Raw genomic sequence first — 25,630 nt, 5'->3', positions numbered from 1 at the left:
TTTAGACACTCTTTCAACAAACACTATGAATATTTAATGCACATACTTAGCTCATGCTTAATGAATGTAATATTGGAAGAGAAACAAATGAAGTCAATCACACAGTATTATATTACCTTAAGGGTAGCAATGAAGACAAACTGGTCTTGAAGTGAAAAAGTGAACACAGTGAGTATAAACACCTTTGTCAAGTAATTTAGGCTTGAAGACAGCAGGAAGAAAATTGCAGGTAGAGAGGATGGGACTAAAGGAAAGTTTTATCGGCTGTGCCTCAAGGAGGAAGAAACAAATGTGTCTGAAAGCTGAAATGACCTTTCCAAAGAGAAACTGAGGTTAATATAGTCATTAATATAATAGAGTAAATTAAGAAGCCTATTATTTTCTTTGTACCTAAAAGAATTCTATATTAAGTGCAATATATAAAGTGCTCATCAAAAGAAAAATCTCACTCACGCTGCAATTTGCCTAAAACTGAAGGAAAATAAGTGAAGGTTTGAAACTGACCCCTAAATTTAACTTCTGATCTACATTTATAGACCACCCCTGGGTACCTAGAAGCTGAAAACACAGAACATTTGTGATATTTATATAACTTGGTGTACTGAGTAAATTAAGATATCTGGTTGTTTTAGATTTGTTCAAATTTCAATAGTGAAATATTCTGTAACATTAAGATGGTAATGGTGCTTCTAAATGATAAAGAAAAAGTGGTGAAGACTATTTGAATTTATGATGTAACTGAATGGAGAAGAGAAAAAGGGAGGCGGAATCTTTTTCCAAGGGCATGACATGGACTGAATTCTTGACATGGCTTTAACACAAGCATGCAGTGGGACTTTGGGCACACATCTGCTTTGGTTCTCTCTCTCTCTCTCTCTCTCTCTCTCTCTCTCTCTCTCTCTCTCTCTCTCAGATGGAGGCATAAAATATGCCTACCTCTCATTCTCATTTTGTATTTCTATTATTTCACAATTAACTTTCTATCACAAATATTTCTAGAACAATTTTTTTTTTTTGGTACTGGGGATAAAACTCGTGACCTTGTGCTTACAAGGCAGGTGGTGGAACCACTGAGCTAAATCCCTGGCCCCTAGAACAAGTTTTTATTAAGGTATTCTTCAAGACTTTATATTTTTTTGAAGCAGTTTAAAGTCAGTTTAAACTGAAATAATCTTCCATTAAAAACTTATGGAATAATCTCTATTAAGGCACATAGAATTTATTTTAATAGAATATTACTAAACACCATTTTATTACTCAATATTTCAAAAGATTTTAGACATGTATGTGCTAAAGGGTAATATTAAACAATTACTTGGCAAAAATCATAACGGGAGGAAACAGCATAAATAGTGGTTAAGGGCATGAATTTAGACTAAGGTTTGTTGCAGTCTGAATAATGACCCTGACATTTGGTTACTGTATGGCATATTTAATCATCGGTTTCCTCATCTTAAAATAGAGATAATAGGAATCAGGATAGTTAGGTCATATGAATGGTGCTCTTTGAGACTGGGATAGCCATACACAGCAGCCCGTTATAAAATGTACTTAAAGATTAAATAAAATGTTTCCTATAAGCTGATTAACACTATAGTTAAAACATGAGATACACTTTATACATGTTAACAATTTACATATTCTTAATACAATATTTTTTATATCTCATGCATCATTATTTATGCAATGTTTAAATATAGGAATTATACACTACATATTATGGTATTAAACTTCAATCTCACTCCAATTGCTAAGTCTAATAAAAATTAGCTGATAGAACATAAATATGAATATAATATAACTATAATACATAGGCCAGATATTTTGAAGTACATTACATAGGCTAGATATTTAGAATTTTGAATTTATTATGAACTTTAGCATAACATGCCAGTTAAAATATTGAACAATAAGAATCTTTACCAATAGAACTTTATGTGTTCAGTGACAGGCAAAAATTCTGATAGAATAAAAAGATACAAATAATAAATATATTTTTCTAAGTTCTAACTATTTTAATTAGTTGTTTGAAAAAATAGGCTAGATAGAATAAATAAAAGCTGTCTTTTTCTTCAGCTCATATGCAAATCTAATTTTCATTCTAACCATTTCACCTCAGCGGTCTCCTTTTGTGTGGTACACCATTCTCCTCTAACTTCTGAATTTTTGTTCATTTGCTATTGGCAGAGGTAAGGTTGGAAATAATGTGGTCTTTCTATTGAAATCTGTTTTCCATCCTCAATGAGAGGAAGCAAAGGCATGAATATGGCACCCTCATAATGATTAAACTGGGGCTTAATGAAATTTTCATCACAACCTGCTGTTCATTTTAATGGCCTTTGAAAAACAATGGAAAAAAATAGCTTGAGGGAAGAAAAGATTTTTCTGTGGCATGTATTTGTGAGCTTAACATTTAGTTATATTCACTCTATCTCTGCTGCCCTGGTCTCTGTGCTAGAATTCTCTTTACAGAGCTGCAGTGATGTTTAAGAGTTTTCAGTTTTGTAGTTCTTTCGTTAAATATATTTTTAAGGTTTTTTTTTAAATGCTAGCTACAGATCATACAGATTTGTGATATGTAGAATGTCTCTGTCCTGATCTTGGATGATGTAAAATTTCAGCAATCAATGTAACCTTCCAGTTGTTATGAGACTTTTTACACATTTTCCGAGATACAATTCCCTGTTTTTTCTTTTTGCAATTAAACAAAACCTAAAAATTCCTTCAACATTCCATTCTTTTGTATGATACAACTTTCTGTTTTCTAATATTGTATGTTTTCTTCTTGATTAAGATAATCACTTTACTCAAATACTTAAGGTATTTACTGACATATATCTCTATATTTTCAACAATAAACATTATTGCCATGGCAAATTATCAGCAAGAAGTCTTGTGTACACAAACATAAATACATCTTCATGATTCTATATTCATATAAAATTGTTTCCAAAGCTCAGAATTTTAGATGCCTACATTTTTCAATTTATATTCCAGCCCTCCATAAATACTACATGTGCATTTTCTCTGTCTTTATATTATTTAACAAATCACTCATCAGCTGAACTTTTAAAGTATTTTTTACAGGTAAAGTAAAAAGCACATATTATGGTAGAAAATACAATAACAGAATACTCTAACGTGCATATACATTTGTGACGTTTCTTTGCAACACCCTTCCTGCTATGGATGCTCTATCTCTGCTCTTTTTCCTGTTACTACATATTACACTTTTCTAAGTCCCTATATGTCCTAAGTCCCTATGTTTCCTGCTAAGTTAAACTTAGTTCTATCTCCTGTTTCCTGCTAAGTTAAACTTAGATAGTACTATCTCCTGTTTTCTCTCCAGTTGGGGTTTATTAATTTGGCTTAGGCCTGTCATATACTTCCAGGTTAAGACTGCATGCCTCCACTTGCAAGTCAACATGATACACAGAGGGAAAAACCAAGGTAATCCACCAAATTTGCATGGAGAAAACCTTCTGAAGATAGAGACTTAGTGACTTAGGAGACCCACTCTCTCTCTCAAAAAAAATTAAGGGCTGGAGACATAGCTCAGTGCAAAGTACCTGAATTCAGTTAAAGAAGGAAAGACAAAAAAGAGGAGGGGGAGGGCAGAGGAGGGAACAGTGGAAGAGGAAAGGGAGGGAGAGTTCAGATGATGGGAAAGAAGGAAGATAAGGAAGGAAGGAAGGAAGGAAGGAAGGAAGGAAGGAAGGAAGGAAGGAAAAAAAATGGTAAATTCTATAATTCATCAAACTAGGAATAGACAGGAAGTCACCTGAACTTGAACTTGATCACCACCATAAGAAGTGAACATCATACTTAATGGTTAGAACTACAGTGTTAGTTAACAGTTCTGATAGTTATGCACATAGACTGGAATTGAACAATTAAGTGGATGGTACATGACAGGAGCCAGGTTCCTCAAATTTGGAGTGGGAAAGTAGAGATCAACAAGGATGAGGCTAAAATAATCTATGTGGAAATGCACTAGTATTTGAGACATTAATAGTATTCATGTTTACCTTAATTGTTAGACAAAAATATTTATAGATATGTATATACACGGGTTGGTATGTATTGCTTTGCTCTGAAAGCCCTAAAAGAAATGACCTTTTAAATTTTTTCTCCAAGAGAAGGAACCAGGGTTTCTTAGAGAAATGCTTGATTGCTAGGCTGGAGCAGCAAATATACAAGATGAGATTTCAGCATCTTACAGTACTAGAAAGTAAAGAAGTGCTAAAATAATGATAATAAATACAACCACAATGATAGTTGTATGTCAAAGTGACACACAAGTATAATATAAATATCCACAAATCCATAATAATACAAATAAATGATTGAATAAATTAACAAATGGTTGAGTAGAGATAAATTTCCCATGCAATAGACTTCTGAATAAATTACGTAGATACTCCATTCTAAACAAGGGAAGCATAACTTGCCATTTGTTAAATGTGGAATGCAGAGTGCTGTCCTTTCAAAAAGGAGTAAGGTTTGGAAAGATGGTGGGAGCAACTTTACAGGGGAAAACTCAGGAAAACACTGCTTCAGCCAAATGATTATGGTCAACTTTAACATGCTTAATGACATAGTAACATGTAATTGATGTAATATGACAAAAATTGTACTTTAACTCAGTGGTCATCCTCCCCAAGCCCCAAAACCCAGTTTAATTAAGAAAAGTATTTCAGATAAATTCCAGTAGAGGGATATCCTCCAATACACACACATATACAATATTCCTCAAATCAATATCCATCAAAAAACTACAAGAGTTCTAAATACTTCCACCAAGAAGAAATCATAAATGCTTGAGGAAATAGATACAGTAACCTGATTAAAACAATGCATAAATGGGTTCAAATACCACATGGTAAACCATTCATATGTATAATTTTTGTTATCAAAAATTTAATTTAGCTAAAAAATTAAATTTAATAAAAAAAAATAAGAACAGTCTAACAAACTACCACAGTGAAAAGACGCCTAAAGAGACAGAACTAGACATAACTGAATATAATGTGTTAACTTGGATGGAATGCTAAAACAGAACTAAAGCATTCTCAATGAAAACTAAATAAATCTGAATAAACTGTGGACTGTAAAAATATTGCATCATTATTGGTTCATCAATTATAAAAAAATATGATACTAGTGTAACATATTGATAAGAGAGAAAACCATAGGGCTGGGGATTTAGCTCAGCGGTTCTGGCGCCTGCCTCTCAAGTGCAAGGTCCTGTGTTTGATCCCCGGTACCAAAAAAAAAAAAAGAGAGAGAGAGGGAGAGAAGCAGTACTGTGTAAATGGTAATAGTGAATCATGGCCATACTTCAGAATAGTAGGCAGCTATTTTTAAAAAAATACATTTAATAATAAGAGACAATGATCATAGTGAAATGTTAAATGAAATAAGGAAGATGTAAATTTAAAAAGAAAATGTTAATCATGTAAATTGAACTGAATATGTAGAAATAAAGACAAAAATGCATCATAATGAGTCCTATCAAAAACCTACAATATCAAGTGATTTTTATTTAATTCCTTATAATATTTTGTTTTCATATCAAGAAAAAACATTTACAATTTTAAAAATGAAGGTTGTCTGGGTTCTCCTTAAAATTCCATTTTCTCCCCATGAGAATGAAGGGGGATTAAAGGTAACAAAATACCAAAAATTCTTGGCTGTCAAGATTATTTCTAAAATTCTTTCAATTTCTAAGATCATGAGAATTGTATAAATTTAGCCAAAATCCATGCCCCAGTTCTACAAATGGTAGGGACCCAGAAACACTTAATTATCACATGACTCCTAAAAATAGTGGTTAACATATATTTTGTATCAAATATATTCATAATTTATGAGTATCCTAAAAAACACATGCATTTCTGGTGTAAAGTGTGTCTTCATGTCACTTTTGGTTTGTTTCTCTGGAATTTCCCCTGACTGAATTAGGAGGCATGTTCTTGTATGTTGTATGCAATGTGGCATCCATGTTTAAGGTAGACAGAGGTTTAAATGAGAGTTAATAAGCATCTGTCTCTAGAGAATGACTGTCAATTGTTCATTCGCTTGTACAAGTTGCATCAGTTGTTTTATTGGCTTGCTTTACCTCTAAAATAAGCTTTAGGGCTGCTATGTGCAACTACTGAAGAGATTTATAGATGAAATCCTGAAAGATTTCCTGGAATTTCAACAAATGAAAAGTTATGTACATATAACAGAGTTAGATAATCACTAATTTTAAGTATACAATATTCCTAATCATAGTAATTTTGGACTATATAAGAAATAGACATAACTATCAAGTCAAGATAAAACATACTATAAAGATTAGGAAATGTAAAGAAATTCGACAAGAGTTCTTGGGAAAAACTTACTAGAGACAAGATACCAGACTGCAGATATCTGACAAGTAGGTAACTGTTCTGGGCTCTGCTGTCATTCTATTCTTGAATCTTCAAGCTTCAGTCAAACCATAATTTACTCATATGTGAAAATAAGGAAGATATCACAGCATAAATTTATGATTTAAAAATCCAGAGAGAACTATTTAGGTGTTTCTGAGAAAAAAATACTATCTTCACAGTGCTAGATTTGTATTTTATCCAATTTAACTTTTTCTTTTCTTTTCTTTTCTTTTTTTTGGTACCGGGGATAGAATTTGGGACCTTGCGCTGCTTTCGAGGCAGGCGCCGGAACCACTGAGCTAAATCCCCGGCCGTGTAGAATTTAACTTTAAAAGTATAAATGAGAAAGCAGAACTAGAAGTCCAAATCAAACTTAAAATCTGGAGGCAGCAACAACTTTGTTTCCCTTTCCAGCTTTTACCTTCGGGCTCGTTTTTGATGAGCTCTTCCATTTTCCTCTGCTTCAGGGTGTCCACTACATCAGCTAAGCTGCCCTTGCGTCGTTCAGGGGTTCCCAGGGCCGTACTAGACAAGGACTCGCCACTTTGTCGCCCACCTTCTTCTGCCTTCTGAGGTGAGGTAGATGAGTTGTGTGAGGCAAACGAAGACATAACTTTATTGCCATCAACTTCCTGTGAGAGAAGCGAAGGAAACAAATTGTTGTTAAAAATTCAGTATCTTAAAAAAAAAAAAGGGTGAAATAGTATATTCAGCTGACACATTTAAACAAAAAAAGTGATGTCATTCTGTAAGAGCAAAGAAATAAAGAAATTCAAAAAAAGTAAGTTAACTTTATAGCCTAGCACTAGAGTGAGTCAATGATCAATTCACAGGAGAATCAAAATATGGGGTTTTCTCCCTTAAAGTGAGACAAAGGCTTAACCTAAAAGACAATATAGTCTTAGACAACATGCAAAGCCAGTATTGCTTAAGATTTATTTTTCTGCTTTTGAGTCTCAGATTTTCCTGTGAACATTAAAGGTACTGGTATTAAACCTCCTGGGTAACATCATAATATTAACAAAATACTATTTTATGTACAGTATTTCGTTCCAATTAAGTAGCTTCCTCTTCTTGATAGCACTCCTAGTTGGAGTGGGTTCCTCCCTTAGCTCTCCATCTCTCTGTAATGTTTTCAGGAAAGCATCAGCCACACCGGTGATTCTGACATCAGACAAGAATACTACAAGTGCATTTTTGCTCATAGTAAAGATTTTTCTGATATAATAGTCCTGTAGCACTGTTTCTACCAACATGTTCCTGTATGGCTCTTTATGCTTCATTTGCCCTATAAAATAAAGTTTCCTGCAGTTTTTGCTTGTCTTATAATTATGTATGTACATCTAGAAAGAATTTATTCTAGAATTCTAAAACTTAGATATATTTTTGCATTCTGTTATCATCATTTTCCTCACGATTTCTGCCACAACTTTTGTAATATTTTGGGTATAAATAGTATTTTGGGTATATTTGGGTATATTTTGGGTACCCAATAATATTTTGGGTATATTTTGTATAAAAGACAATAAATTGATTTTCCTGACATTTTCAAGGAGTAAAACTGAAATGATAACATTATTTTTTTCTGTTTTTAACTTAAAGGTTTTCCTTGTACAGTCTCTTACTTCTGTAATCCTTTATGTTCCCTCAAAGTGGAGTTTTTCCTAAAAAAGAACTTGTGTCCTAAGATCTTTGAGTTTCACCTTATCCTTGGGTCTAAGTCTCTTTTCAACAGCATTACAAGTTTCCATAAAAATATATTTGAGTATAAGCATGTTTAAACGCAGGATAAGAAGATTATACCTTTTATCCTTTCCTCCTCCACCTGTTAAGGTATGTCAATAAGATTTTTGACTACAGAAATGTGACAAATCACATTGATTGATCTCTAATGTTTTTAAGGTCCATGTTAATATTTTTAGCTGGCTTAAAAATATACTAAAAACACTTGAGTGAAAACTGTCACTCTGATTTTTAAAAAATATGTTAAAATGGAGATGAGTACACAAACATGTTAATATGATTTTGTGTTAACGGATATTAGTGAGCACAGTGTCATTAGCTACGGCATAGCATCAATCTGCTGGATGGGGCTGAACCATGTAAAGAAAGCAAAAGTAAAGAATGTTGGCTAACAGAATCTTTCCATATAATTCTAAATCCCAAATGGTTTCCTTTTAAAAAAAAACACTACAGAATACACTTCTGCTAACATTAAACCTTGACCGAATATTTTATATACAATTTAGTTTTTAATATATTTGGAATTAGAAAATAATATGCAAGATTCAGTCATTAGAGCCTCTGCAGTTGAAATGAAGGTACAATTTGGGAATTGTTTATTAAAAACCTGTACATAAACATAAGCAAACACACACACACCCCTACATCTACACTTAAGAAAGAATAAGCACAGATTTATTCAGTAAACTAACAAAAATGTTTTCATGAATGGCCCATTATAACCATTAGCTTAGTTTCATGTGAAATACAGAATATAGGAAAGCTTCTATACTCCCTTTCCATGGAAAATCTTTTTTTTTTTTTTTTTTTCTGGTAACAGGGATGAAACTCAGGACCTTGGGCTTTCCAGGCAGGCACAGTACAACTGAGCTGAATCCCCCGCCCTCCCACAGAAAATCTTTCTTCTTGTTTCTTTCCACGGCTCAAAGCAGAAACACTTTGTATCACTTTGAACATTTCTCTGTTTTCTGTTTTCACATTCAGTGATGACAAACTTTAAAACAAAGGTTTAAAAGCTGATTTTAATTTTTACACCTGAAAATTACACACTCTTTTACAGCATACCAAAATCTGTATGCAAACAATTATATTAAGCCATCAAAAATTTTTCCAAATAAGATATTCCATTCTGCATATCTCTCATTTTACATAACTTGCAAAGAAGAAGGAAATATTTTAAACAGTTTAACATAGTTCAGAAGTATTTTAACTCAGATGCCATCACAAGATAAAAATAATTGGTGCTGTTTTATGCTAGAATATCTATCTTATCATGATTTCACCTATCTGATTACATTTTAGCTTGTGGCACTGTTAATCCCTTTAACAGTTTTCTGTAGTTGACAGCTGTTCCAGTGTGGGGCTGCATTGTTCATTTGAGCGGTGAATAACTTGTTAAGGAGGACTGGCACAGTCTTTACCAAAAGATGCCCTCTCGTTTTCAATTTCTTCCTGGGATTGCATTTGTCATACATGAAGTGATGACTGTGTGTGTTCACTTCACTTTGCTGGCAGGTGAAATCCAGAGTTCACTAACAAAGGCACAAGCGGTCCAGCCCAGCCACATACATTTAATCAAGTCTCACAAACAGTAAAGATAAACTTCAGGATTTTGCAGACAAGCTCACAGAACTGTGATGTTTGACTTCTCAAATCTACTGATGAAAGATAATTCTAAACTTTCAGAGTGAAGTTGATCATTTTCCTTTGTTATTCTTCAACAAGCTTTACTGAGATCTTGGGACCTTTGTCAACTTTGCAACCAAGAGAAAACAAAAGGGGGTGCACCTAACATATCTATCCTCTTTTAAATATGTTTTTAAAAATACATCTTTTTTAATTCATTCTAAAGAAAGCATTTTGTTATGAACACTTTGAGAGAAACACAGAGTTAACTTTAACATTTAAATTTAAATTTAAATAACGTGATGATTAGAAATGTGATTAACTTATTTGAAAAAAAGAAGAAAGACTGAGCCATTGTGGTACATTGACCATGCTTGTGATCCCAAGGATGAGGGAGGTTGACACAGAGGATGACAGGTTCAAGACTAGCCTGGGCAACTTAGTGAAGTAGTGGCTCAAAAAGGGAGGGAGCAGGGGAATCTCCAACAGTGGTAGAGCAAGGGTTCAATCCCTATTCCTGCAAAAAAATTAAAAGCAACTCAACCAGACATGTATGTTTCTTTTATTATTCAAATGACATTTCATCTTTGGCCTCAAGAAACACATTGTTGTGGCACTTCTCAATCCTATGAAATTAAATTCACACATGGTAGTAAAAACATTATATTTAAAATTCAATCTAATAGACTAATTGGTAAGAATAATAGCTAATATTTCTTGAATAGTTTGTGTCGGGCATGCATAAACTTTATTAATCCTCCTGTCAAGCCAATTTGTAACTTGTATTTTATAATGAAAGAAACTGAGGCATGAAGATTAACATAAATGCCTACACTCCAAGCTCATACAGTACCATCCATCCAAATATCCATTGCCTTATGTCATGATTCAAAATTGAACTTACATTCAAATAACTATTAAAACCCAATCACAGATTTTTTCCAAGCAGCTTATCACAGTGATGGTAGTCAATATTTTATGTTTTTGAACTATCTTTATAAAATCTGTGGGCATCTCCTTTCTAGTAAAATAAAGTTTAAAAAATAGAAAAAGTTTAGAAGATTTGAACTGTCATTAACTGGATTCTTATTAATGCAAGTTCATTAATTTGGTATTGCACAGTGCAGCATAAAATGAACTACATGTAACAGAAATAGTGCTTTACTACTCTCCAGTTTTTACATGATCATGTTCTTCACTTAGATGGGCTGTTTTACAAAAATCATCAAGAAAATGTGAGACAAACTTTTAAAAGTTTTTAAAAAGCTGTATCATTTACTCATTTCTTAAATTCTATAAAAGGATAAAATATATCATATCACAAAGTTTTATATTTAAAGGGAATTCACTATTTGTAGGCCTATTCTGTAAAACTGTGAAATATCAAATTTAATTTGGCAATATGATTATTGTGACAAAGTTCTTTCATACATCTCGGTTAAGATAATTTTTTATAAAATTTTTACGAAACCCTAAAGCCTGCTTACTCTTTGTAGACTACCAATTCCTTGAGATTAGCTATAAATGCTCTCCTAAACAGCACATATGCATGGGTGCACACAAATATGAAACTGCACATACAATTTCATATATAGTTTCAGAAGATTCATTTTTTTACTCTCCTATTTCAATCACTGGACAAATGCCATGAAATCTTCTAGGAACTCCTGTTAATATAGACTTAAGGTTAAGAATCTCTAGTCTAAATGTGTATCACCTGAGAAAAATACTATAAAATCAATAAGTACAATGAGATGATTTTTAAACAACAGTTATTTGCCAGAAAAGGCTTAAACAATAGCTTTCACTGGTATTTATCAAAATAAAAGTTAATCAAAGTGTACATACATCAGTAACTTTAAAAATTCACTGTTTCTAAAATAAGCAATTAGAAATAAATATTTCAGTTATTCTTCAAAGAGTAACAAAACATTAAAGAAAAGGTTACATTATTATGGCAATCATTGTCTTATTCAATGATCATCTTGTGAAAATGTGTACAGATATTCAAGTATGAGACAGAAAGAGTTTCTAGCTTTACTAAATGAATATTACAATTCTGACAGCCAGTTGGATCAGCTCAATTTTCAAATATTAATGTTTCCCAAAAACAAGATATAAACCTAAGAACACGTGGAGGCAAAACCAACACTTTAAAAAGCTCAGTACAGGCACAGAGTGTTTTTCTTTGGTTAGCCCACTCAAATTTAGTTCTAAGAACAAGATATGGTCAAGTCTCAATAACTGCAAAACAAAAGTTAGCACTTACAGACAGACTTCTGAAGAGGGTTGTTAGATTTGTAATCTAGATGATTTAAAAACCATCCAATCTAAAATCTTTCCTTGACTCTTCTTTGAAAAAGAGCTGCCTAATGTATACTTAGGTCTGGCAGTTGAAAAAAGTGGAAAATGACAGAAGCAGTCTTGTCTACATAGACTGAGCTTACCATAACTGTTTCTATATTGGAAAAACTCACCAATAATACCCTTGTAAAACTTAACAAAATTTTCATAAACTCAGTAATCTGTAGTGCCTAAGCAATTACACGGTGTACTAACTGGGGATCCAGATTTTTGTAAACCAGTCCAGGGATGTGCCCAGCAAGCTTTGTATATGCATTTGGTAAGTCCTTGCAGGAACTGTGATGGGCAGATGCACTGGCCTAGTCTGGATTGCTTGCAAGTGATAGTCAGAAGAGCCCAAAGTCAGTTTTTAAGGAATATTTATATACATTTCATCATTTTTATGACATTACTGAAATGCACTTTGAGTTCTTAAAAAACATTCAAGCATCATGGTGTGTGATAGAAATTCTAAAATACTTAAATAGATAGGTATCTGTATCTGTTTTGGCTCTATGGTCTACAGAAAGGTATATGTTTTGTGTCTTACAGAGTTCTAACTTTTCAAGACTACTTTAAGGTTTCCTTAATGCACACACATAATCCCCATTCGGGCAGGTCTAACACTAAACGGAGATGGGGCTCATCGAGTTTAGGAAAGAGATGATCATTTTATAAAAATGGCACCATTATATTTCAAATATAGGATCCAGTTCTTACTTCAAACATTTTTATGCATTTTGGGACAGTGTAAACAAAAGTGAGAGCTGTTTGATGTTTTTACAAAGTCTAAAAATATATCCTGTTTTAAAGATTGCTGTTCAATAGGATGTAAATTTTGTAAAATCTAACATGTTTTGCACTTCTTTGCAAACAGTGAGATGAAATGTTAGCTTAGGCTTACATTTAATTATTGATCAGAAAACTAAAAAAAATTTAAATTCATCCCTTTAAAGATACATCACAGGGTGCTAACCACAATAAAAGACAATAGACGGTTTAGTGAGAAGTGATTTGTGTAAATTGGATTCTCAAATGTCGGTCCTTAAAGTAATCTCATTGCCATCTCTGGGAACACTGTGTACACTTTTTCAGCACCCCTGCCCCAAATTCCTGAAGCAGAAACTCAAGAATTGGAGCCCAACCATACATGATTAAATGAGTCTTTCCAGTGAGATCAGTGCACACTTAAGTTTGAGAACCACTATAAGGGTTAATGAAAGAAAAAGAGGAAGAAAAGGAAAGAGATAGAGATTTATACCTGTAATGAGGAGGAAAGATATCACTAAAACAATAGGACTTAAAGGAATTGAGCAAAGAGAGAAAAGTTAATATATGCCGGGATAGAATTAGCAGGTGAGGGTAGGGTTAGGAAAGGGTAAGAACATGCACACATTAGAGACAAATGTTATTTTTTGCTTTTTTAAAGCAATCAGTTTGGCATTCATTGAAACAGACATGTCTGCTGATTGCTAACTGTATAGATTATAGAATCTGAGATTATCATCAAAATTGCATTGTAGAAAGAGATTGATTTCAGAAATGTACCAAAAATTTGGTTTGAATTTATTATTTGATCTCACTTATAATATAAAAATAAAACAATGATATAATATTTTCATTTAAAAAATAAATCACTATCATATTTATCATATAATTTAATTCCCAAAAATAAAACTAAAAGAGTAACTTTTCTGATTATCAGTATAAGAAGTAACAAATAGGAAAGAAAGTTGGCAAAATATCTTCATTTTCCCATAGATGCCTCATGTGCAGAATTGTCTAATAGTTCTTTTTTCTCAAATATTCTTTCAGAATCACATTTGCTAAGAATCTCAGAAATGCAACATTCAAGAATAAAACGTATGTTTTCATGTGCTCTCCAAACCACTTAATAAGCAAAAGTGGCATTTAGAGAATTGCTAATACATTAACTAATAGAACCTGTAAAAACAAAGAACATTCTGTGCTGTGACAGCCTCATTATCTTCCTGCTGATGATTTGTGTGCTGTGTCTTACTCATGATTAAACATCTAGCAAATGCACTTTAAGACATTTGATGATTTCTTCCCTGAGGGCTCAAAGGTCAACCATAAGATGTTTCTAAACAAAAATTAGATTGCACATCAAAACACTTCCATTTAATAAATATCATTTATAATAAATTTACTATTTATTAGTAAAATATTTATTTATTGTTTATTAGCCACTCATTATATGTAATTCCTCTCATTTTCCTAAGAAGTCTCTGGAAAACTATTATTGTAGTTGTTAATAAACTTGGTTAAATACCTATTCACTTTATGAGTATGAAGGAAGAACTTTATGAGTATGAAGGGTTGAAGAATTTCTCACATTGTGATGTTTTTGTGCCAAAAATTTTTAATTGCTTAAGTATAAGGTAACTGAGAAAATGACTTCTTTATATTCCATATAGCAATGAATGTAGTTTCTTGCATAGACACTTATAAAAGTTAATAAGCTGTTTGTCAGCATTGCTTGTAATTGGAAACTGACTATATGTGTGGCAGTAAATAAAACAGATTGTAGCCCCCTTCTCCATGGAGTGAATGAAATACGATGGCACAGAGCAACGTTAAAAAAACTGCAACCAGGGGTCAAGGTGTCTGACTTTAAATTCAGGCTCTGTCATTAACTATATAATCTTACAATCTTGGCCAATTATCTCAACTCTCTAAACCTCAGTTTCCTCATTCCAAAAGTGTGATAATTCTTATCATCATTAGTTATTTCATGATAACTAATTCAGTTATTTGAACAATAAAGGAGACACTGTTTTTCATTCAACTGAGATTTTATTTAATTGATCTCTTAAATTTAACAGTACCAAAAATATGTAAACAACAGAAGAAAAAGACATTTTATTCACTTGAGATTTTATTTCATTCACTCAATTTTGTCATTCATGTAAAGTGTAAAATAAATGTTTGGGCTTTGGCTTAATGGCAGAATGCTCATCTAGTATGATACAGGCCCTGGGTTCCATAACCAGCATGCATGCATACAAACACACACACACATCATGCACGCACACACACGTACCCACGTGCGTACGCACACACACTTCTGAATGCTAATTTGTAAGGTAGAATAAGAATAGGTTAAGTGCACAGAATCTGAAGCCAAACAGCAGTGGTTCAAATCCTGGATCAACCAATGACTAGCTGAGAGACAATGGGCAAGATATTTAATTTATTTAGGAAGTAAGAGGAAGATATAAGGAATTAGCTGGATGTGGTGGGGCATGTCTGCAATCCCAGCTACTCACGAGGCTAAGGCAAGAGCACAGCAAATCTGAAGCTATTGTGAGCAATTTTGTGAGTCCTTGTCTCGAAATACTGAAATAAAAAAGAGCTGGAGATGTAGCTCAGTGGTAGAATGCTTTCCTAACATGCACAAGGCCCTGGATTCAATCACTAGAACCACACTGACAAAAAAAATGGTAGTCAAATATAGCAGGTAGTGGCTACCTCAATTTAGGGTTTACAAATAGAGTTTACAATTTAGGGTTACAAATTATATAAAACTCATAAAATGGTAGCTGGAATATGACAAGAACTATATCAGTGTTAAAATAAGTGCATACCAGGCATCATATTAGCATATAAAGATGAAGAAAGCATAGAATATAATAAAGTGAATAAAGAAAAAAGCTAAGCCTCTTGGCAGGAAAGTGAGAATAAAAGATTAGAAAGAGACAAATCTTTTTCCCATTCACTTCACCAAAAACAGGAAAATGTACATAAGAACAGCTTCAGAGTTTTTTTTTTTCCCTAAAATCAAACTCCATCCAGGGGGGAAAAAATTTTTAAAGAACTGAGAAAATTTTAATATGGCTGACTTTTAAAGATAGACTTTGTTTAGGAAGAAAAGTAGTCCACAAAACATCATGCAGTATTAGTATGCTTTTATCTCTGTTGCACACTCAGTTTTCAAATTTCACAGGTTTATGGTTCTCTACAAAGTGATGGCAGAGAAATGATCAAAGAAAGAATGTTCGATTACGACTCATTACAAAATAAAACTTTTAAAAGTCAAAGTCTGAAAAAATCAAGAGTAATGAATTATTTTTCATAAATGCACGACACAAATTACTTATTATGCCATTTTCTGCTTTTCTTTCGCATTTCTCTTTCTTCTTGTGATATAGTAATAAGCTTGCCACATCAAGATTTCTCTTTCTTCATGAAAACATTAGCACCATTAGATTTTATTGCAAATAAACCCGAGATTTCTTCACACTATAAATATAGAGGAAAAGAAACGGTAAATGAAAACAGATAGGTAAGTACTTACTCTCCAATCTTGTTAGCTTTTCTCCTCTATGTTTCTGCGGCACCAAGAACAGAGTAACTTAAGGGCAGGCTAAATTGATAACATCAGGCTAAATTCATAACCTAAAATCAGTCCACTCTCATACTATCTTCCTACTAAAAAAAATGTTAAGGGCCTCATTTTCTTTCTTTTTTTTTTTTTTTTTTGGTACCGGAGATCGAACTCGGGACCTTGTGCTTGCAAGGTAGGCGCCGGAACCACTGAGCTAAATCCCCAGCCTCAAGGGCCTCTTTTTCTACATTAACTAAAACTTAAAATGAGACAATCAGGTTTATAGCAAAAGTGACATTTTTTTTTCTCAAAGGAAATTTTGGCCTGAGTTGACATTAACAGAGACTTGAGATCCAAGAAGTGCAAGCTTCGCTTTGCATTCTAAAAGTAATGATGAGCCAATATACAGGCCACACACACTAACAAAACTTCTCAACTAGCTAAAAACTAATCTGTACTGTAAAGCAGAATTTTCTGAGCCCACTTTAGCTGGAATGTAAGGACTGTCCTACAGCATATGTATGCACTGGGACATACACATTCTTTATGTAAAACATTGGGTTTTCTGCAGAGATGATCTGCACACAGTTTCTGTAAGCAATGTGAGGTACAGATTTTGTTACCTTAGAGTAACAATTTTAAATAATTTTTAAAATACTCCAAAACCTTGAACATTTACTCTTTACTTTTGACTCAACTACTATAAATAATAAGCAGCATATAATTTGCCACAAACAGTATATTTATACTATTTGAGTTCTTTAAATCTGTATATGAATGTAGATGAAGAAATATTAGATGTGTCTGGTAATACGAGATGAAGAAATGAGGTTAAAATGATGTGTTATAAACTTGTTTCTTTCCAAAAACTGATTCAATCCATTTTAGGCAATAACCCCTCAAAGTATGTCCACAGGCTGAAGATCAAATATCCAACCCCAGATGTGAGGACGATCTTACTGTGCTATCTGTTACTCCATTGATCTCCAGGGCTTATTCAGCTGATCTAACTAGGTAGGTGGGTGTCTCTCCTTCCTCATTGCTCCCTGTCTACCACTCTTGGTGGAAGAGGAAGAGGACAACCTTGCCTGATAGAGGAAGACTGCTTCCTCAGTCAAGGATATACTAGTAGCTGCACTCCCCTGCCAGAACCTCCAAATAAGCTCTCAAATAGGCAAAACTTCTTCACATATCTCTAATAATGGCAGTTATACATGTGTAAGACCCTCTCTTTCCTAAATTTGATTTACATTGTGAACTTTTGGAAGTTTATCTTAATTTGTAATTGGGATTTTGAAAGATAAAAGATGTTTTGTAAGGGAAAATGCATCCATAAAAGAATCAGCACCTATCGATTATGCAAAACCAAATGAGAAATGGAAAATGAGTTAGCTCTAGAACAAAAATGTCAGAATAAAATATTCCAAAAAGTAAAACTACAGTAAGCAAAAAGATAGTACTGTAAAATTCACAGACAAAGTCAGGGACTGAAATAACTTTCCCTTAAAAATTAATGAATGAACTCTCCAAATGCTGAGTGTTTGGTGTTACAGCCATTCAGCCACCTATCTTTTTAAAATTTTTATTTTAATGTAATACAAGTAGGTGTTAACAAAGGAAGGACAAAAGTCATTCTATAAAAATAATTTTTCATAACAAAAATAATTAGAGAATAATAATGGTAAATGTAATGTGTATCATGATCTTAAAAGAATATATTTTCATTTGCTAATCTATCTTTCAACTTGCTATACAGATGTTAGAGTGAGGATGGGGTAGGTGAGATTTATGAACACCAAAAAAGTTCTGCAGAAATCTACTGCTGTGAATGCTTTACAGATGTTAATAAGAAGTGACGGTGGTTTTCCCCAATATAAAGTACTTTGGTGGGGATACGCACATAAAAATTGTAACTCTTATGGTAGCTAGAGAGAAGAGAAATAATCTTTGGTTTTAGATAGATACGATTTCACTTGAGTTTTGTCTCCTGAAAATTTCTGAATATCTCTGCTGCCCCATGACTCTAGCGTGGTGTTCAATAACCCACAAAAAATGCTAATCCAAAATGAAGGCATGTACTCTTTATATTCCCCACACCAAGAAAATATAGGTATTAATTGTGTAACAAAGTCACATTGTTTGATTAATGGAGCTCAATTTAAAAAGACATTTTCTTTAAGCCTGGAATTTATTAAGACTGAGTCTCTCAAGATGGGAACCAAGCAGGTATTACTTTGCTCACCAGCTCTGAGAGGATGCGGACACACAGGCTTCTTACAAAAGTCCTCTGCTATCCATTCATTATACTTAGCAACATCAAACAGGGAAAAATAATTAAAAGCTCCTATTGAGCACCTAGAGACCTTGAACATAGACAGGGGGTGAACACAAAGACAGAATATTTGGTTACAAGAGTCACATTTCATCTCTTTAATTAACTTTTTACAGTACATTTTTGGTTTTTCCATTATTTTTCTTCTACTCCCTTGGTTCTAACATAAGTATACACACACGTATATATTTCATTAAGAGGAAATAAAAGGGTTGTCTTTAGTTAAGATGTTTCCATTCATAGAGACTACACATTTAAAAAATAAATTGCCTGAATAAATTCAGTTATCTAGAGAAGCAAAGGAAATCACATGCAAATGACATTATATGCAGAGGCCATTCCGACAGCTTCATGTTTATTTTTATTGTTTCAGTCAGTGGAAAGGAAAAGCTGTCAAAAATTTAACATCTCTTCCTTTTTAAAGGCCCAGTGTCTCTGGTACTGAAAATTGCATGAGCAATAATATGGAGAAAAAAGTTTGTCAACTATTGGAAACTGAAGTCTCAGATTCTCTCTAACTTGACACCAGCACAAAATGGACCCCCATATACCTTACATTTATTTTTGCCTACCAAAAAGCAACAAATAACATTTAATTTGCAAGTAGTCCAGCATCAATACAAACAATGAAGACTGGCTGTAAAAAAGGGTTATCTTAAAAAATCCAAGAAATCCACGTATATTAAGCTAACCTATAACATGACTGTTAGTTCTGCTTTCTGACCTTAGCATCAAAAATAATATGTGCCATTTATATCATCATATATCATCAGAAAAGATTCTTTAGCCTTGTGTATTCCAATGAGCAATACTTAAATTATATCTTTTGTGGTTTGTTCCAGATGACAAAAGTAAATGAAGAAGATTTAGGTTGACTGTGTAATAAATTCTTGCTAAAAATCTCTGGCTTTTTACACTGAATTTACGTGCTACCTGAGTTCTCCTGAAGCGTGATTGTACAAAGTAAATGTGGCATATGTTTGTATTTTCCTGCCAATTCCAAATTCATTCATTCAAATCACTCACTGTAGGCCAAATTCTTATCCAATTCTACAGAGCCACTGATTTTTCTGGAAGTGAATAGCAGCTTTGTGCATGGTAACAGGAAAGTCAATAGTAGGTCTGTGCATGGAAGAACTATGCAACTAGTGGAAAGGATAAAAATCTGACCACACATTTCTTGAGTGTGGTAAAATCAAGTCTGAAATGACCTAAGTGATGAAGTTTTCAACACTTTCCCTTGGGTGTCATTTCCAATCCCTGGCCATTTGAATAACTCTAAATTTTTCTCTCTGTGGTCAATTTATATCTTTATTTTTGCTTTTTTTATGGCCACATTATATCCACACTGATGCAATATATGGGTGAGGCTGCTTTCTTTAATACATTTATATTACACTATTCTGTCATAATTAACCTCAGATTTCATTCAAAACCTGGGGGTATATTCTGTACAAAATAAAAACACCGTTTAATTATTAATTAATTAATATGCTGCTTATATCTGGGTTTTACTGCGCAATTTCTTCCACACCACCTAAAAGACCTACAATGTAGCAAATGCTATCACTGCTTTTACACATATTGAAACTGAGCTCAAGTTATGGGCTTACACTAAATAACAATTTGAATCCATATCATTCTTTCTAATATGGTTTTAGCCACTGTGCTTCCCATCAGAATGAAATATCTAATTGTTTACTAACTTTAATCTAATTTTCTAGGTAGAGTTCACATCATCTGCATATGTATCATCTCTAAATTCCAATACAATACTTCTAACAATCCACATTGGTTCTATAATGCAGTTTACTAACCTATTCAATTTTCTATACTATTTTAATTGGTTGCATTTGACATTTTAATTTCTATGATATGTGTTTCTAAATGAAAATTAAGCAGTTTGGTCAAACTTAAATAACACACAAACCAATAAAACATGCTAACAAACTTTGTTAACCATATGACTTTTTTTGGAAAAAAAACATTATCTAGGGTCATAGAATGAATGCAAATCCATCAGTCAAATCCAATGTTTTTCTTGACCTCTTCAAAATATTTGAGAATGATGAACAGTTTGCTTCCCAGCTTTCAGAAGGCTTACCCACTGCTGGCTGCTCATCCTCCCAGAATTGCCGGTTCTAACTGTCAGTGCTCCAAAGTGAATTCCACAGCCAGCTGCAATGAGCTCCTACTTTGAACACCGAAGACCTCTTTTCTAGGTAAACTCTCTCTCTGAGGGAAATGATCTTGACATTGTTAAAGATTTTTTGTTGCTTCCCTGAAAAACCTAGCGCTCCTTTGGATGACATGCAGGCTTATCACCACTCTTCACTCCACGTAGTGACATAACCATAGTTTAACTCCTTGCTTTCTTCAGACCATGTGCTTCTTATTTTATCACTTCCTTGCCCCTTTCAAGGAAACACAAAGCTCTGAAACTTCGTTTAGGTTTACTTCCTAGGAGAATGATAAGTTCTCAGTAAATACTTGTTGAATAAATGACACTCAATTCCGTTTCAAATATCCTCTCTTCTGGATGTAATTTTTACATTTCTGTATCTTGGAGGAAGGAAATTTCAGCCACATATTTCCAATAGTCTGCTTTCCACCAAAGCATCTCAGAACCCCAAATCTGACATGTATAAATGAGAACTCTAAATGTTGTGTCCCAAACCTGTTGCTCTTTGTGGCTGGCTTTTCCCTACAGTGGTATATTTTTCTAGTTACACAGGATTGAAACAGAACCAGTACTTTTGGTCATAGGGAAGTCTCTGAAATTCTCTGACCTTTAATTTTCCTATCTCAAAATAAGGGTTACTGAGGTAACACTAGGTTTAAAATTCCATAAATCTGTGAGGAGTAAACATAAAAACACAAGCTGGTCATTGATTTACTATCAATTTTCAGTCATTCTAAAACACATTCCATCATTCTTTTTCAAAGAAAAACTTATATTAAAATTTGAATTCACAATGAGATAAATTTGGAATGTGTACTATTTGCAGCTTCTGAAGTGGATTAAGCTAGATCCTATGGAAAGGAAATGGTTCTTCCTAGAAAAAGACAAACCTACCACAGTCTTATATGCTGTAAACATTCACAACATTCCTAGAGAATCTGTTCCTTCTGGGAACTCCTTTCCTTCGCTCTACTTGTATCCCACATTTTCTAATCATATCTATGCCCCAAGACTCAGCTGAAATATCTTAGGAATAAATTAGGAAGATTTTATTCACTTCCCAATGATGTGCCACCACCGAATGGACAGCAATGCCTCTACTGTGAAAAAGTAATTTGTAAATTACGTTCTAGTTGTGTGTAAATAACAGGAGTCAGTTAAAAACATTCTACTTATCAATATACATTTAACATAAAAATATAACTTTTATTTGTAAATAATGTGTGAATATATAAAGAATTAACAGGAAATTTTAACCTAAAAATGTGATAATTGGAAGCGAATGTGAAGAAATGACAAGATCAACTTTTCTTTAATTGCTTCCCCTTCCTTCTTTTTCCTTGTTTTCTTTCAACAAATGTGTAAAAACTTCAACTCATTTTAATACTAGCTGGCTTCATCAGATTTTCTATTTTACCCTTTCTACTTGCTGTTCTATTCTTAGCCCCGCCCCATATTTCTAGGACAGACAAAACAGTTAAGCTTTTGTTGTTGTTGTTGTTGTTGATTTCTCCTAAATATTTAATTATTTCTCTGACTTGGGCATATTCTGACTGGTCTGGGGAGAATAAATTACTTTAAGGGCCAGGGATTTAGCTCAGTGGTTTTGCTGCCTGCTGTGCAAGTGCAAAGACCTGAGTTCGATCCCCGGTACCAAAAAGAATATTGCTTTAAGCCTGGAAAGAATACATATTACAAGTATTTTGAAGCAAGCACAAATTATTTTTTTCATATATAAGCCAGAAAAATAAATATAAATACTGCTTCTCATTGTCGTTGGTACTTTTCCCGAAGCCTGCTTTTACTTTTCACTCATTTGTGCTTGTGGAAATCTTTGTACAATCAAATCCTGAGTTACACGTACAAGTATTTTTTTGATGTATAGTATTCCAAAACAGGTCTGGTTTTACCTAGAGAATTTAGTAACACTTATGTTTCCCAAAACTATAAATAAGCTAAAATATTTGAGAAATTTTCTTAAACACTTATATCACTTCATTCCCCTACTACTGAATCCTGGTTGACTTTTGCTTCTATGGATCTTGTGTGAAAACAAACCTGTATTATATTTTCTCTATTTTTTTCTGAAGATACATATTTACAGAGCAAACTGAATTACAAATTATTATTCACTTTATGAGAGGATTTTAATGAAGTTTTTTGTATATCCAAAACCTTTCATGATTCTCCAGCAATAAAAGACTATAAATTCCAAACTTGTGATAGCATTTAAGTCCCTCTCCCTCAAATCTGGCATTAATCTACCTTTTAAATTTTTCCCCCTTAGAACACAGTCTTTCACTATGTGAATCAAGGCCATTCTTACCGGCTGTGTGACTTTATCTTATTCTCTCCAGTTTGACATCTATGTCAATGTTATGGCTTAGATCACAAATATATCCCCAAAGCCTTCTGTGCTCATAGGAGGGGCTTCTGGAAGGTGACAGGAACATGGGAGCACTACAGCTGACTTGCTGTTAGAAGCTGGGGCCTAGTCTGAAGAGACGGGTTACTAGGGGAGTAACCTGGAGGGGTACATCTTCCAGGACGGGACATCTCTCTGCTCTCTCTGCTTCCCTTACACTTTGCCTTACACTCTGTCATGGTATTTTTGTCCTAGGGCTGGAAAGCACAGACTGTAACCATGAACCCAAATAAACCTTTCCTCCTTTAAGTTGTGATTGTTGGGTAATGTGTCTCAGTGAGGAGAAAACTAAGATGGTGGAATGATAATATGAAAGTTGCTTTAACAAAGGTTGTAAAGATTACGTGACGCAATCAATGTAAATGCTTAACATAATTCTAGCTCATGTGGACCTGTTGATAACTCGTTTCCTTTATAGTAGGCTCTTTCAAAGTACATTCTCTATCAAATAAATTAAGTCATGTAGTGTTTTGAATACGTACCTCGACGCTTTGCTAGAAAGACAAGCCTGCTGCAGGATTATATGCTCTAAACATTCACATCAGCTCTATAAGATTTGTTCCTTGTGGGTGCAGTTTTTCTTCACTCTACATGAACTATCTCCTTTCCTTCACTTTGATGCCATCTTATCTCACATTTTCCAATCACATCAATCCTTTACAACTTAGTTAAAATATCTTAGTTTTCAGGAAGACTTTACCAACTTCCACCTTCCCACAAGAACCACTGGACTGCCCCAGTTTTGAAATTGATCCCGCTCACTTCTGATTGGTTGTGACTTGGCTTGTGCGTGCCAGATTCAAGCCTTGATCTTCTGATCCTCTGAAAGGACGGTCCTCCAATCACCAGATCACAGCAAGATAAGAGGCTGTCCCAGGGTGGAAATCAATTCCACCAGGAAGTACACTGTCCAACTCAGCTGATATTCTTTTCATGGCCAGACTTTCCTGACAAAGGAAGCATCACAGACCACACTTTTGGCTATCACTGCTGTAGAATATCACAGCTATTTCTTATTCCTTTACTCAGAAAATGTTATTCATCCCCTATACACTTCTATAACTTATCATACACCACTTTATCTGTAACACTCAGCATAATATTATGACAGGCTAATTAGGACTTATGTATCTAACTGTTTTCCCCTCCACATTGTGAGTTCCCAGAGGATGGAAAGGTAACTTTTTCATGTTGACATTGAATGTATTTTATACACAGGAGATACTCAATAAATGATAATTCAACTGAAATGACTTCTTATTGCTGTTGTCACATGAAGGATGAAGTATTTATGATTCAGACAAAACACAGTCTCAGACTCTGGCACAATTTTCTCCTATCATAGCAGTACTGGGGATGCAGGTGCTCAGGTGCACAGTATGAGAAGAGGAATACTGGAGTAAAAGTTAAATTTAGTAGCTCTATAGAATTTTTTTTAAAAGACATAGGAAGAGAAGTAACTGACAATAAAATGAAGAAAATAGTATATAGAAATCTGATGTAGAAGTTGAAGTATTGGGCCCAGGATTTAGTTCAGTGGTGCCACACCTGCCTCGCAAGCGCAAGGTCCTGAGTTTGATCTCTGGTACCAAAAAAAAAAAAAAGTTTAAGTATTGTTCATTGACACAGTATAGAGAAACCATCTGGATTTCAATTAGAATATGATAGAAATGGAGAAATGAGGCAAAAGCATAAAGAGTGAGGACAAAATCTAATTTCTGAACATTTCCCCTATGTTAAAAGAAAATATTTGTGCTTCCTGTTATAAACCTAAAAGTCTTTCAAATGCATACTGCATTCCTGAATAAAAAAATTCTAGATGTACCCATTCCTCTCACAGAATGGAAACAGGAAATAATGCAAATTGTAAGTATTAATTAAAATTAAGATAATCATAAATTTTATATCTCTATATATGTTATATATATATATGTCTTCTTTTTTTTTAATTCTTTTATTGGTACATTGTAGGTATATAACACAATTACATTTCTCATTGGGAACTGTACCTTTACATAATGCATCTTGGTTCTTATTTTTTCCCCATTCCTAGCCCTCCCTTCACCCTCTCCACCCTTCCCTATTTACAAAGACTTTATTTCCATTTTTTCCATTTCTCATCATTTTTCCTTTCCCTTCTTTCCTTTCCCCTGCCCCTTCTTAAATGTGTATATATTACAATTTATATATATATATATATATATTAAAATAT

The 25,630-nt window shown here is 33.6% G+C and overlaps 1 protein-coding gene and 1 long non-coding RNA gene across 47 annotated transcripts in view; both read right to left on the bottom strand.

Annotated features, from left to right (window-relative positions):
* Positions 1 to 25,630, bottom strand: part of Sox5 (SRY-box transcription factor 5) — a 973,116-nt gene that overhangs the window by 289,531 nt on the left and 657,955 nt on the right. For all 46 annotated transcript variants that reach the window (XM_087213447.1, XM_087213465.1, XM_087213460.1 and 43 more), the window contains one exon: positions 6,841 to 7,051. In XM_087213447.1, coding sequence (XP_087069573.1) covers positions 6,841 to 7,051 — 211 coding nt within the window. The remainder of the gene's footprint in view (positions 1 to 6,840; positions 7,052 to 25,630) is intronic.
* Positions 14,929 to 25,630, bottom strand: part of LOC147827482 (uncharacterized) — a 34,521-nt gene continuing 23,819 nt past the window's right edge. Inside the window, exons 1-2 of the long non-coding RNA XR_015452164.1 lie at positions 18,722 to 25,630; positions 14,929 to 16,394 (exon numbers count right to left, since the gene is read on the bottom strand). The exon at positions 18,722 to 25,630 is cut by the window's right edge and continues 23,819 nt beyond it. This is a non-coding gene — a long non-coding RNA (uncharacterized LOC147827482). The remainder of the gene's footprint in view (positions 16,395 to 18,721) is intronic.

Source organism: Heterocephalus glaber, unplaced genomic scaffold (assembly GCF_053883595.1).
Source record: "Heterocephalus glaber isolate CG9 unplaced genomic scaffold, H.glaber_assembly_v1.0 deba00001444, whole genome shotgun sequence".
NCBI lineage: Eukaryota > Metazoa > Chordata > Mammalia > Rodentia > Bathyergidae > Heterocephalus > Heterocephalus glaber.
The sequence above is the reverse complement of the archived record's forward strand: the minus strand, read 5'-3'. Positions and strand labels throughout refer to the sequence as shown.